The sequence below is a fragment of the Schistosoma mansoni genome, chromosome 1 (assembly GCF_000237925.1).
Source record: "Schistosoma mansoni strain Puerto Rico chromosome 1, complete genome".
Classification (NCBI taxonomy): domain Eukaryota; kingdom Metazoa; phylum Platyhelminthes; class Trematoda; order Strigeidida; family Schistosomatidae; genus Schistosoma; species Schistosoma mansoni.
In genome coordinates, this window is record NC_031495.1 from 5,846,562 (window position 1) to 5,861,745 (window position 15,184).

Here is a 15,184-nt window from a genome sequence, read left to right on the forward strand (position 1 = left end):
AAACTCAGTGCCTTTCGCGTTGGCCTTTGAAACGAAAGGTGTTTGTTTCGAATCTCAGAGTGAATATCAACACTGCGACGAAGGAACATTCAGCAAACGAGTCCCGAATTGGAAGTAACGCAGGATTTTGGGTTTCAATGCTAGCCATTGTCCAACTTCGTTGAACATCTGCATAGTTTCGTCGAAAATATGCGAAAAGTTTATTCAAGTCGGTATTGTTTTAATAGAATGTTTATAATTTGAAATAAACATGGTAACTTGGTCCCCTTATAGCTCATAAGTTGCACTTCTAAACCTAAATCACAACATATGCGCATATTCCTGCGGAATCCTATAGCAGGTTATAAAGTTAATGTTGACCATTTTGATGATCACTTAAATAACAATTGAAATTTTGGTGAAAATTAGTCTGATTCTTCCGAAGTTCATGGCATTACAAAAAATGTAACGTGAGTTCAAAGTGTTTATTGGACTCCTATCGATTGTGGTGTGAGTTAAAATTTACTTGGTAGAGAGATGAATAAAATTAAAAATGTGTAAGTTGAACGAAAGAGACGATCTGTAAAATCATTTGACGTTGTTCGAATTCTTGGTCTAAAATGGCTTCATATTGGTTGGTCAGTTGACCTAAAAACATTCGGATTTTAAAAGTTGAATAAATTAGTCGATTAAAGCTAGATCGGGATCATGGATGCGCACTGCTGAGTCCCGCAATAGGACGAAACGGGTGTCCAGTGCTTCTAGGTTTTCCATGGTAGTCTAGCTACAATGAACTCATGATCTCAACTATATACTATAATTTAGGCTAAAATATAGATATACTAAAGTTTCATGCCATATGACTAGGCATTTGTACTATTTTTATGCTAAAGATTTTTAATGATTTTCATTGGAATCATGAATTGATCTACTATTGATGATTTAATGAGTGAATTTTGGATTCTAAAAGTCAATGAATAGAATGCTAAACGATAAATAGAGTGAATGATATGATGCATCTGAGTGACGGCCCATCACGAGACTAAATTATTGATACAAGCCTTTGAATGATTTTAAATTAAAAATAAGACCACTAGCTAGATGAATAGGCTTTTTCAGCTTATAAAATAACGTGCTTATATAATGAAAATGAACACAAAATAAGTATGATAAAATGTCATAGGCTGTAAGAGGCAATTAGGTTGTAGGTCATTTTTTCTCTCTAACTGATCAATACCTGTGTATTAGGCCAAATATTTAGGCATTACCTAGTTGGCAAGTTATAACTACAACAAAACCTACCTTTAGAACCTCTTGTAAATTGTCTTTATTATATACAATTTAGATTTGATTCTAGCTAGTGTCGAACGTTGGCCTGTAATATTAGTTTGTAACCAATGTTTTGATTACATAATCAATTATACATTCTATGTATGTGTGTGAAGTATGAAAAATACACATCACCACGTACGTACCAGACACAACTAAATTATTTAATTTATCGACCAACTGTAAAATAGAGCGTTCAAACACAGTGCAAACGTTAAAACAAAATAATTGATTAACAGTAGTGTTCTAATTTGTTTACTAATAAACGACACGAAAAATCTCATTTTTTTGTGTAAAACTTATTTCATTAATAATGAATAACTTGTATATTGTTAGATATAGTTTCCCTAAATTAACCACTCAGTAGTATCTATCGTCGTTACATTTCAATAACAAACCAAAAATATTGTCCCTTAGATCACTGAGTTCCAGATTAATGACTCAAATTTGATACGTTTTACATGTAGTGATAAACAACACTTTCAATGTATTGCATTACTTACTTGGTTTGAATAACTTTTTCTGGTTAGCGTTTTTTTAGCGAGTTGGTTTTCTACGGGATGGAGTCGCTAACCCCATGCCTAACCCTCCTCCTTTACTCGGGCTTGGGACCGGCAGTAGCCCCCGGAGGAGCTACAGGCGGAGTTAATGTATTGCATTATCGTGATAGAATAGTTGATTAACCAGAAGAGGCTACAAATTATCATTGAAATTTTGGCTATCTATCCTTCGACCAACCATGTATCAGGACATTAATAAAAGATTTCTGATCTAAAGGTATATGATAACTACAATGAATCAAGTCCAATGTTTATAATGCTATCATGTTTTCCTAGCACTCTGAAGGTCTCAGGATTTATTTATTCTTCAGTGATTATATTGAGATGGTGGAGAAGATTTGTAGCTCAGAGAACAAACCCACATCAAAATCAGTGATTATATAAACGAATTGCACTAAGGTCTTAAAATTAGTGGTGATAAGTGTAAATGTGTTTAGTATGATTAGTGCATATATCGCTGAGGATGAGTTTATGGTGATTCCGAAACTTATTCTGAAACCAAATGATTTAACATTTGGAAAACAACATTATGACAATACTAGTAGTCATGGGAGAAACTCAGCGACAATCACTAAAGACTTTTACCGTCTCCTCGCAAGTACATAACTGATCAAGTAACAAGATGGATTCTGTAACTTTTTGCCTTTTTGAAAATCTCCCTCAATCAAAAAGCGCTGCAAAATATTTGATCATTCACCATCTGTCAAATATTTCCTGCACCATGATCAAATTCATAATATTGATTGCTAAAAATGCACAATTGCTTTACTCTTTGTAAAGTACCCTATCTAATTTTATTTATTACAATTTCGAAATCTCATTATTTTCTGTTTATCTACCGGCAATTGGCAAACATTAGCAACTTTTAATTCACTTAGTATTGTTTGTTTGAATCTTCCCATTGAGTGAACATCAACTCTGAGATGCAGGTACATCCAGCTGACGAGTCTTAAATAGGACGAAATGTGCGTCCTAGATTCCACTGCTAGCCACTATCCATCTTTGATAAGCAAATTTTGTTTGATATATACTGCACAATCTATGAATCTGAAACTACTTTCCAAAAAAGACAGCAGATTTAACTATGTAAAACTATTTCTGTCGGCATATCATTCTTAACTCATAAACGGTCATTTCTGTATCATCCGAAATTCAATACTCAAGCTTTGTCTTATTTAGTTTTCGAGTTTAATGAACATCAGAGTTTAGTTTTTTTTAAAAAAAAAGAAAACATGAGTCCAAGTTGGCGGTATTATTTGAAGACCAGTCTCAAATGTCTACATTAAAATATCTTGTGTTACATGTGACAATTTACCTTGACTATGTATATAATAAAAATATATTTTGAAGCATATTTCTAAAGTTCATTACTAATTGTATACTCAAAACCGTTTTTTCTAACGAACGTATGCGAAGACTATTAGATTTCATAATTTACTTTACTAACTGACAGTCAGTGAAAACCCGTTGGCAATAAACTTCTCAGTAGTACCAATCCATGTCTCCATCAGGAAGAAAACCCAGAACTTTAAAAACTCATGGCCAGCTTTAAACCTTTAGGTCACTGAACTTAGATCCAAGTTTTTAATAATGTTGAGGGTAAGGTAGTTACCGACTAATGATATTGGAAGACTTTTGTTCAGTACTATGCAGTGACTTAAGTTAAAAGTGTAAAATGTTTTGTGCTGGCCTGAAAGTTAATCTTTCACCATGAGTCTTTTAGGTCTTGAGCTTGACTCCCGGTGGGCTAGTGTATAGTCATACGAGAAAAAAGCGACCATATAGTGCGTCCTGGTTTCTGACGATTGTCTTAATAAGATCAGCTTGTGACTTAAATTATGAAATTATGTTTATCAATTCAAGAGTGATCTTTTTTGATGAAAAGATGACATCTGTTCTTGATCAACTTACTGATAATATATAAAAATATTTTAGCTAAAAATTATGTATCTTAAACAAAAGAAAAATCTAGGAATATTGTTTACATCAATCCGAGTTACCATACGACAACATTACCATAGACAACACTATAAACTGACCATGTATGAAATTAAATGATCTTAACTTTTTGTCTTATTGATAAAATCAATGTCGTTTTACATAAACAAGGGTGGTTTTGCGCGAGCACCGAACATTATTGATTTTATTTTCACGACTGATTAACTCTTACTGGGGTCCCTCTAGGGTTACTGCTGGTCTCAAGCGCGGGTAAAGGAGGTGGATAAAGCGTAAGGTTAGTAAACCTACCTCGTTAAATAACTTTAATCACAGTAACCTAATAGGTCCATTTTAACACTACTGTCAGTCAAAGAGCACTCATGTAGAATTGTTATGACAATATATGACAAGATCTGAGGTTCTTTGTAAACTACCAGGTAGTAACCATTTCTGACGACCACAGGATATAAGTATGTAGAATTATCGGACAATTTTTTAAACTGAAGGAATTACTCAAAGAGCTACATAAATCCGGAAGTAGAATTTTCCTCTGCTTGAGATAAGTGAGATCCTCTCCTCATATGCATAAGCCTTAGAAATCAATAATTATATTACGAATCAATTTCTTTTCACTAGTGATAATAGTGAAGACACCAGTTTATCTGGTGTTCTACCAAAAATAGAACCGATTACTTACATGATAAGCCCAAGGAGTTGAATAAAATCTATCAAAAATATTGATTAACTAGCAAATGAGATTTTCTTATACCTGTTGAGGTTAACTCTTTTATTCATTCTCTGGTCCAGTCTTCATAAGTAGTTAATTTTATATTGATTATCATAAAATTGATCATTCTGATGAATAATAAATAAAAATCTCATTGATTTTAGGTAAATTGAAGTGTGTGATGAAATCTCAGCACGGATACAGAAGGCTCGTCTAGCTTTCACCAACTTGCGTCATTTATAGCGTAGGCGAGATGTCCATCTAGCAACCAAAGGATGGGTTTACTACGTAGCAGTTTGTTCAATACTACTTTATGGCAGTGAAACATGGCCGGTAAGAGTAGAGGATATTCGTAGGCTACTAGTATTCGATCATAGGTGTCTTCTAAGCATTGCTCGTATATCCTGGAGCCACCGAGTAAGTAATGAAGTTGTTAGGAAACGGGTACTAGGTAAGGATGGCAAATCGATTGATGAAGTATAGAAATTTCATCAGCTGAGATGTCTGGGACACGTGTTACGTATGCCCAACCATCGACTGCCCTGACTTGCAATGTTTTATGGTGTAGGAGTAGGTTGGAAGAAAGCTAGGGGCGGCCAGATTAAAACGTGGCACAAATCCATGAAGTCACTGACAAGTGGACTGAGCCATGTTGGTAGGTGTAGACTACCTGGTTGAGATCCGCGAGATGATAGCAACCGATGGTTAGAGACCTTGAATGACATGGCTCAAAATCGTTTGCAGTGGCGAAGGTGTATCCACTCTTTATGTTCTGCCAAATTCTAATCTTCTAAATTCTTCATGTCCCTTTCTTTTTCTCTTTCCAAATTTATTTCATCGGATTATACTTCTTGAATGACATCTTCAAACCGTAATCTTTCGGATTACTGTTTATACTCTTACTACTTCTAACGCTGTGGGATTTGAATCGGCAACTGCATCTCTGTGTTAATGTGGTATGGCAACTCCAACTGATGTACGTACGTACGGAGTTTTACGTTGTGACTGACTGACTGAAGTCTAAGCTTATTTATACTAATTATTTTATTTCTATTCAGTGGAATCACTTTGCTTAGTTACTTAAAGTAAGTTACTTGGTTAACCGTCGTGATAGTCTGGGAATGACTTATAATGTAGTAAGTTTTCTGAGAGTTCTGATCTCATTTTTATAGTACAAGTAATAAAAAAAAATCTAACCTTAAAAATATGTTTACTTCTGTTGTCAAAACAAATGTAGTTCACCTTTTACAAATTCTAAATTCCTTATCTGCAAGTCATGTGTAAACACGTGATCAATACTTTGAAAATCGCTTTCATACTTGACTGAATCTATATGAGCATCATTTTCATAATTTTGTACTGTAAGTGGTGTTTTTGTTACACATGGTTACGAAGTGTCCCTTGATATAATTTAGTTCATGTGAGTTGTTTGGTTTGATATGTATCTCATGAGTGAATGGAAATCTCAAGTTAAAGTAATTTACTCTGTCCAATAATTTTTAACTATAATCTTATAATTTACATCACGAACTTATCTTAATTAGACAACCATCGGAAACTATGAAACATTCAATAACAAAAAAGAAGTTATAGTGTAGAAATTAGTATAGCTTACTATCATCCGTTGGTCCACCAGGGTGTTTGGTACCTGAGTGGTTGCGCCACAGGATTGGGCTGTGCTGTTCGGATTGTAGCGTTGAAGCCTATATAGTGTCTGGTTCTCCTATAGGGCGGGATTGAGTTGTACTGCTTGGGTTAGGCCTGGGCAGTGTCTGGCTCTCCTACTAAACGGGATTTAGCTGTACTGTTTGGGTTGCCTCGTGAAAGTCTGAATGGTGTCTGGTTCTCCTGAAAACCAGTGCAAGATTACCCTGGCCCATAACGGTATACTATATAACTAACATAACTATCATCCGTAGTCGAAGGTATAATCGATAGACCTTTATAAGTGGCTTCTGTTTAATGCATGGTCATATGTGACCTAGTCTTCAAAAATAACTGCTCATCAAGTTTCGTTCGATTTTAATACATTCTAGCCCTACAATTTTATCTATGTTTGGATACTATATGTTACGTCTGGCCAGAGTAACACTATAGCTACTATTTAGTACTTTCTAGTGCATGAACACTATACGTGATATTGTTCATGCAGGAGATTTCTTTCTCATTTACTTGATAATCGTTGAATGAAAAGTCGAAAATTAAAGAGCTCGTCATGAGAGCTGAATCCGATAACAATAAATTTTGAAAAATCACAGAACAAGATTTCTGATTGAAGAGAAGGGGACTTCATGAAATTTAAGTCTTCAACGGTTGTACAGATAATTCCATTGATGCTATGGACCGATCTAAGATCATCGGTGGAAACTTGGAAATAATGGACAGCCGTTTCATCCCAGTGTGAGACCCCTCAGAAGTGTTGTTGAAACATTTAAAATAACTGGTTTTATAAGGTAAACTAGTTCCACACTTATATAGACTCCATTTACATAGAACTAACAATAATATCAAATCTTCTATTGATAAAGTGAATATTTCGTTGATATTAAAACTGTCGGAATTGTAAACAAAGAACATTTCTCTTAAGTATTCTCTATAATCATTTTCAAACACAAGTTAACAAATACAAAATTGATTGAAATATTAGAAGGAAATAACCCCCTCCCTCGAGAGAAGCTAGATTCACCATTTTACTATACTGATAACCTTCACATGAAAACCACAAGTCAATACCAATCAATGTTACTTGTAAAACCTCTATTGCACTTAAAATAACGAGCTTCTAAGTGGTTATTGGAAACGATTAATGGGTAACTACAAAAATTTACCAATAGTACAGGAAATAATTCTACGTTCAAGATTTTAATAAAGCAATGGGTGCCATAAAGGCTATCTGGACTCAAAAACATCGTTATTTGCCCACTAGTGACTAATTTACAGCGGTAATTCTTTGATTTCTAGATCGAAGTCGTGGTCAGCGGAGTTCAATCATGGTATTGAAGCAGCTACTCAAAAATGGGATTGGAAAATGGTTGTGTAATGTTATAAGTCGACTGAATTTAGAAATGTAAAGTTTAAGATATGAACTCATAAGCTCAAATAGCAGTCGTTCGCCACGATGCTTTAAGGTTCTGAATTTGCTTTCTCGTAGAGTAATATACTGGCACTCTTCTGAAGTCTTGTTTTATGAAGAAGCAGATTACCAGTGATTCTTTGTTTACAGTGATAGTCTAAAATCAATCAGTAATATGAAGCCACAAAATTTCTGAACTATTTTCAGTTATCGTTTTGCTCTTTAGGTTTGGTGTTAATAATAGCAGGACGGTTTGATATCGTTAATCACCACTTTACCTTATATCTTCAGACAGCTGAATATTTGAATGTTTTTCAGCTAAAGAAATACTACTCTAGCTTCATTAGTCTAGTTAGTGATTTACTTGCCAATAAGTTTCCCACTATTACTGACACTTGAGGCATCTGAATATGCCTATATCTTTCCACCATTCCGATTGAATTCGTTTATTAATACTTGAAACTGTAGCTAATAGGCAGTTCATCCTTTTTAAAGTCATTTAACTTTTATAAATTAAAATTACTTGAATACTTGGTTACTTTGAGACACCCAACCTATGAGTAGGCATTTCACTGAATTTTATTCTGAATTTGTGTGGTATCCGCACCTATCGTTCCCATTCAAGTATTGGGGCATATTAACAAAATCAATCCTAGATGGATTATTCAACTATTATTCAGTTATTTTTCTTGTCGACCCTCAAGAGTAAACTTGTTGATATAGTTATCTAATTGAAATCTAAACAGCTTTATATTTGCCAATCATGAAACACTAAACAACTTATACAAAACTGAAGAGTGATTGACTACTGGATTATATGTATCAGCAGTTAATAATCTAAAGAGGTCTCACTTTACTTAAAGCAGGACTGACTACGAACAATCATTAGAACTTATGATTTAATTAACCAACTGCTAGGAAATTGGTTCCATTTATGAATTATAATTATTGACTTCATTCCAAAGGTTCAAAACTAGGTGTAAATAAGCTTCAATATGAAGTAACGATCAACCGAATTTAGTTACTCACAAACATGATCGATATCTCCTTCATCTTTCCAGATATTCTTATGACAACATTTACTGAAACTTAATATCTTTAATATACCAATTTTAACGCATAAAATATCGTCAGACTGTTTTAGTGAATTGACAACACGGTCAATGATAAGCTTTGTACATTTTATATTAAGTAAGATCCAGTGAAAATTTTACAAAACTTATTAAATTATTAATTCAAGGTATATTTAGGCCATAAGAAATTTAAATAGAAGGGACGATAAATGAAACAATGAACTAAATTGACAAATATTATTTTTTTGACTGATAGTAATTAAATAGTTCGAACTAGTGGTGATATTTTTTTTTACATTAGACATTAAGATACTACTAATTATAATATGCTTTGGTTGTCAAAACAAAAAAACAAGACAAAAAAAGCAAGTAACTGACATGAGAAGAGACAAAATTTAGAAGCGTAAGAAGAAGAAGACCAACAAAACGTTCAACGTTGTCTGGCTTTACATATCTCAGTGAATTCCGGTTTTAATGAAGCTCCACCAACCAAAAATCCATCGACATCATGTTGTTGAGCTAATTCTTTACAATTGGCAGCAGTTACAGATCCTTTGCGTGTAGTAAATAAAATAAGAAAGAAAAAAAAATGCGTTTCTTAATACAGATCATAGATATTCACGTTAAAAATCAAAATTGATAGTGTATTTCTAAGGATTAATAACCGAATAGTTGGACTGTAGACAGCGAGGGATCCTAAGACACAACTGTTGTACTGTTTGAAACTCGTCAACTGGATTCACCCGCTTTTCAATTTTATTATTTATGTCGGGAGTCGAACCCAGTTCCATTCACATTAAAAGCAAATGCAATATCCATTGAGCTACTAAGTTCAGATAGCCACTAACTTGTTCTATGCGAATATGTGTCTGTCATTAAGATTGAAGCGTTTGAGTTACATCCAAATGATTAGTCTTAAGTAATATAGAAAGTGTCGTCGATTTTACTTTTAGTGACAACCCATTTATTGTAAAGGATGTGCACCTAGTGTCTATATTGTTGGGACGATCCTGAAAACTTCTCGCAATGGACGTGACAAGCTCAGGAAACATTAAGAAGCATTTTATCCAATCAGCGTTTGATTAGAAGTTTTGCTAGAAATATCGCGAAAATGAAAAGACATGTAGAGGTTCTGATTGGCTGATTACTACACTGCTACTATGTTTAGTAGTATTCTAAAATTCTCAGTAAAACCCAAGGACTTTTAAAATACTATAAAAACCCTTTATTTTCTGTACATAAATGAACCTTTGGAGTAAAGTGCTTCCTGTATGTTCGTGCCTTTTCTCTCGTGTTCAAGTCGCTGTGTAGTTCTAGCTTGGGGGTTACGAAACTAGCCCAGGATCCGAACATAGCGTTCAATCAACAAGACGTATCATATACACAACACAGTAGATATATATCCCAGCAGGAGGAATTCATATTCAGCCATGAATTTCAACAACGAGATAGTACAAACACTTTTTTCCAGTGATAGAGACATCATACCCAGTAAAAAAAGTAAGCGTTTATCTAGACTCATTAGCTTAGTAGACAATGTTCAGGTGAGTGAATCAAAAGATAATGGGTTATCATAGAAAATCCCTAAACGACAGGAAGAAAAATTTAATTATTTCCTTGTTAATCATGAATGTTACATCATTAAAGAAGTACAACACAATTATTGATGAATGTAATAAACTTTGGAAACAGTCATAAATACTTTCTAGAAAATTTCTCAATATGAAACTTGTGTTTCGAGGCCTTTTTTGTTGCATTTTCTAAAAACTATCAGTTCGCAAATATTAAAAATAACTTTTGTGCTTGCTAATATTATTCAATGGAAATGATTCACAACCTTTGAGTCTGGATTACCTAACCAAAAAATCAGTTCGAATTGAAGCTTTTACTTCCGTAGTCTGTTTAAGTATAGAAGTAAGAACTTATAAATATAAACTTTAGGGAATCGAAAGCCTGAAAACCAATAGTAAGAAATGCCAGGATTGTTATTAACTTATTGGTTAATTAAAAATTCAGTATGTTGTTCGAATTCTGGAATTAAACGACATTTGCGAAATGCGATAACTGACTAAAAGTATCTCGCACATATTTCAGTTGCTTAGGGAATTTGCAGAAAAACTTATTAACCTCTGACACAAGGTTATTTTTACAACTATTGAATTCAAAGATCATTCAAGGCGTGAAGAAAATTTAGGTATAAGCATAATAAACGGATGCCCTTGGGTTAACCAATTAGAATTAAAATAACGCGCCTTGTAAATTTTGAGCGAATTTTAAAGTGCAGTCATAGACAATATGTTATTGCTAACCAAATGGAAAGAGACAATATTTGGTCCCTAGGATGTTTAAAATCAACGAAGATATTTATCATGAAACAGTAAATCTTAAATAACTCTTAAGCTAAATTACACAACACACCCACTCCTAAAGCAGACTGTGTTTAAGAACTTGGCGTCGTTAATTGGGTAATCAATAGTGTTTAAGTGATATTCTCACTTTCTTACCCTCACTCAAGCCTATAAACAGAAGGGTGGCAAAACATCTCATTAGTCTTGATTTCAGTTCGTGTTGAAAACGCTAAGCCTAGTTTGCAAATTTAACTCAAAATTCAAGCCTAACTGTTAATACTAAATCTTTTTGTATTATAATTGATATCAGTTTCAGATGTAAACTTTATAAGGTAATAACCTCAACTCACAATACTAGCGCATTTCCTAATATGTATGCATATGCCCCTTTTTCTTTACTACAAGGGACGATTTGATTTTTGATGGTTAATTATCACGATCAAAGCTGTTATTCTAGTATTATTTCATTACTTTGTATTGTTAATTGTTTTATAATTAGGTGGTGCTTCATCCAAAGTCGTCAGTATATGATAATTTTACCATATAATGTAATGTTAAGTCATCTAACTACAGTATTTTATGCTGAATGAAGGTAATAAAAATAGAACAACTGTTTAAAAGTTTACTAGAAAGAAAATCAAAATATGATTCACTTACCACCATAGATAATACGTATTTTTTCATCAACTCCATTTGGTGCATTCGTTTTAAACCATTTACGAAGGAAATTATGAACTTCTTGAGCTTGTTGTGGTGTAGCAACTTTACCTGTTCCAATAGCCCAAACTGGTTCATATGCTACAACTACTCGTTTCCATTCATCAGCTGATTTAATCTTATCTAAAATGAAATGGGATTATTTCAGTCAAAATGATTACAAGATATTTGGGTTTTTTACATGACAAGCTAAACTAGAGAAATAAAATAAGGGACGAATGTGTCCAGTAATTACTATTATCACATATTGAACTAAATGTTGACTGGACTTGAAACATTGTTTGATACTTGACTAAATATCTGCTATTTATTTAAAACTTTACTATTTAAAATAGCACTTCCTAAATTCATGTGAATTGTTGGTTTAAAACAAAACATTTGATTCAACAACAAAAATTTCAGAGTTATGAATTTGAATAAAATACAGTCAATCAGTCTGTCAAACAGTCAACAAAGAAAAGAATTTTAATTTGATGGGGTTTTTCTTTTGATGAAGTTTAACTGAGTAATGAGAGAAAACAATTGTATGGTACTCATAGATCGTCATTAGTTGTCCTAGTGTGGTGTGGTCTGCTTATATTCACATAAGTAGTATATAGAGATGGTCAGACACAGAATGTTTTTTGGCAAAAGAATGATAAGCAAAGCACAGGAATGAAGCGCAATTGGTACGAAAATGTATGAACAATGATATCACAGAAGACGGACTGATATTTGCAGAAGGAACAGTGAAGATTGAGACCATTGATTGTTATTTTGCAAATTAATTGTTTACTGTATGGTTATCAGAATTTAGTGAGATAGTCTGTAATTTGTACTTTGATACATTCAATTGTCCCAACCCGTGTTCTCATTCACTACACTAGGATTTCGATAAGCACAATTTACAAATGTTGTCTTGATTAAATTTTGAAAATACTACCTATGTTTATGCAAAGTGTTTGAGATAATTTGAGATTACTTCTAATTACGAACGACTAGTATATCCTTCTTATATGAAATGGGATCTATACAAACTAGACAGGTCGGAAGATTCACAAACTACAACTCATCAACACTAATAATTCAGAAACTAATAAAACAGAAAGAATATCTATTAATCTGGACTAGTGATTTAGTAACCGTACAAATTTATATGGAGAAATTTCTACAAATGTCGCATTCTTATCTTTACTGTTTGAGAAAAGGAGTTTATAAAACTGATGAATGGATTTTTGATCAGTGAACTGAATAAATAGAATATTGACTGATATGCTTTTAAGCAAAGATACGATATGATTGAATGATGGCTGTTCATCTAACCAAATTATCAACATAAGCCCATAAATAATTTAAGATCAATCAGAAGACCATTAACTTGTAGAACAGTTTTTCATATAACGAAATTGTTTGATTATATACAAATTTTTAATAATGAAGTCAGCATAATTAAATTTATTTATTTTTATTTAAACACAAATATTAGTACAAAGGGGCACCGGATATATATGTGCCATACAAATCTCATTTGATTTGTGTGAGGGCTGTGATACTGCCTAGGCGCTTAAACCGAAGTAGGTGGTTTTCTTAGGGGGCCACACCCGAAGCCTTCAACATAAAGGTCTGATTCAGAAGGCAGTGGGGCATCGTGAGGAGATGCAGTCCCATGGTAGCCGATGACCAACGATTGATTCATAGGCCATTTGCTCCCTCAGGATATTTGGGCTCAAGTGCACCACTGGTTTGTAATCAGGGTTTTCCACCTCCCCTAGGTGGATCCTCCGTATCCACCAACCCAGTTAAAGCGTCGGACAATCACTTTTCGTCCTCTCGATTTCGTAAACAACACCCCCGCCATGAGAAGGCAGTGAGTAGGACTTCCATGGCAGAGGCTCTCCCCACTCTCGGCAGCACCAGGGCATTTGGGGGCAACATAATTAAATGGTATCATTGATTGATGGAAATTAGTTTGTAATTCGTTTACTCTTAAATAAACTGACAGTTTGCATTATTTGTTGATCAGTATATCAAATAAAAAAAATTAATAAGAATGTGCATAAATGAAAGATATCATCGCATAAGGTTTTTCTTGAATAAATAGGTTTATTAGAAAGATTGGTAATTAGATACATTTTGATCAATATTTTGGTATTACGACTAAAAGTTTTCTCAATTTATTTAACTTTCCATCTCAAATGAAATCTGTTGCTATGAATAGAACAAAGAAATGAATATGTTTTATTTGTTCAACAAAAAGCAACCCTCATCATTGTAACTAGGTTAACTTCTTATTTTAACAGAATAAAAGTTAAAACAATGATGTGTTTTTGATTCAAGATGAAATGCTTCTTTTAGAAATTAACTTAAATAAGGGAAAGCGTGAAGCAATTATAATTAAAGATTTTCATATTTGGAAGTATACAACAGAAAGTAGTGGCTATTTTGTGAGTTCAGGTGATTATTAGTAGTACTGTAGTGAACAGAACACGACTGGGGACAGTCGAATGTATTTATGCACAAATTACAGACTATCTCACTAAATTCTGATAACCATACAATAAACAGTTAATTTGCAAAATAACAATCAATTGTCTCAATCTTCACTGTTTCTTCTGCAAATATCAGTCCATCTTCTCTGTTTATGCATTTTCGTACTAAATGCGCTTCGTTTCAGTTCTTTCCTTATCGATCTTCTGCCAAAATACATTCTACGTTTGACCATCTCTATATACTACTTATATGGATATAAGTAGACCACACCACAGTATTACTGAGAAATCGATGATAACATAACGAATTATATAAAATTTTACTTAGTTACCATCAATCCTGAATGTGGGACAAATGACCTCAAGTTCAGTTTAGTGCATCACTACAAGACAGATAATTAAAATCAACAAGGCGAATAGCAATTATCTGTATGAATGTTAGTAAAAAATACTAAGAATATATAAAATATGATATGAAGAGCAGGTATGAAATACAGCGATGTGAAATAAACTTCAATATAAGCTTACTTGCAATAGCTTTTAACTGTCTAACGCATACTTCCTCTGTTTTATTAGATTCACGCTCTGATAATGTTTCACCAATACATGCAATAACGCTTAGACCTTCAGCAAGTGCATGTTGAACTTTTTCAGCAATAAGCTTTGTTATAAAAAAATATGGAAAATAATTTTAACAAAAATGAAAAATATCCTGACAAATATTTTACTAAAAGATAATACATTCAAAATTGATTTTAAATACAACAAATAATCAGTAGATTAAATTTACTTGGCATTCTTTGTTTGAATCTTCCCATTGACGTTTAAGATTGCGATTGATCAGTCTCTTATTGGCATATGTGCATACTGTACATATTGCCTCGATATAGCTTTAATTCACAAGTATTATAAGCAAAGATGGATAGTGGCTAGCAGGGGAATCCAGGACGCGCGCCCCATAGTGAACTGAGT

At 33.4% G+C, this 15,184-nt stretch overlaps 1 protein-coding gene across 1 annotated transcript in view; it reads right to left on the reverse strand.

Annotated features, from left to right (window-relative positions):
* Positions 1–8,767: 8,767 nt before the first annotated feature.
* Positions 8,768–15,184, reverse strand: part of Smp_003990 (putative triosephosphate isomerase) — a 12,370-nt gene continuing 5,953 nt past the window's right edge. The window contains exons 4-6 of the mRNA XM_018793074.1: positions 14,741–14,873; positions 11,685–11,867; positions 8,768–9,231 (exon numbers count right to left, since the gene is read on the reverse strand). Coding sequence (XP_018647623.1) covers positions 9,110–9,231; positions 11,685–11,867; positions 14,741–14,873 — 438 coding nt within the window. The 3' untranslated portion in view covers positions 8,768–9,109. The remainder of the gene's footprint in view (positions 9,232–11,684; positions 11,868–14,740; positions 14,874–15,184) is intronic.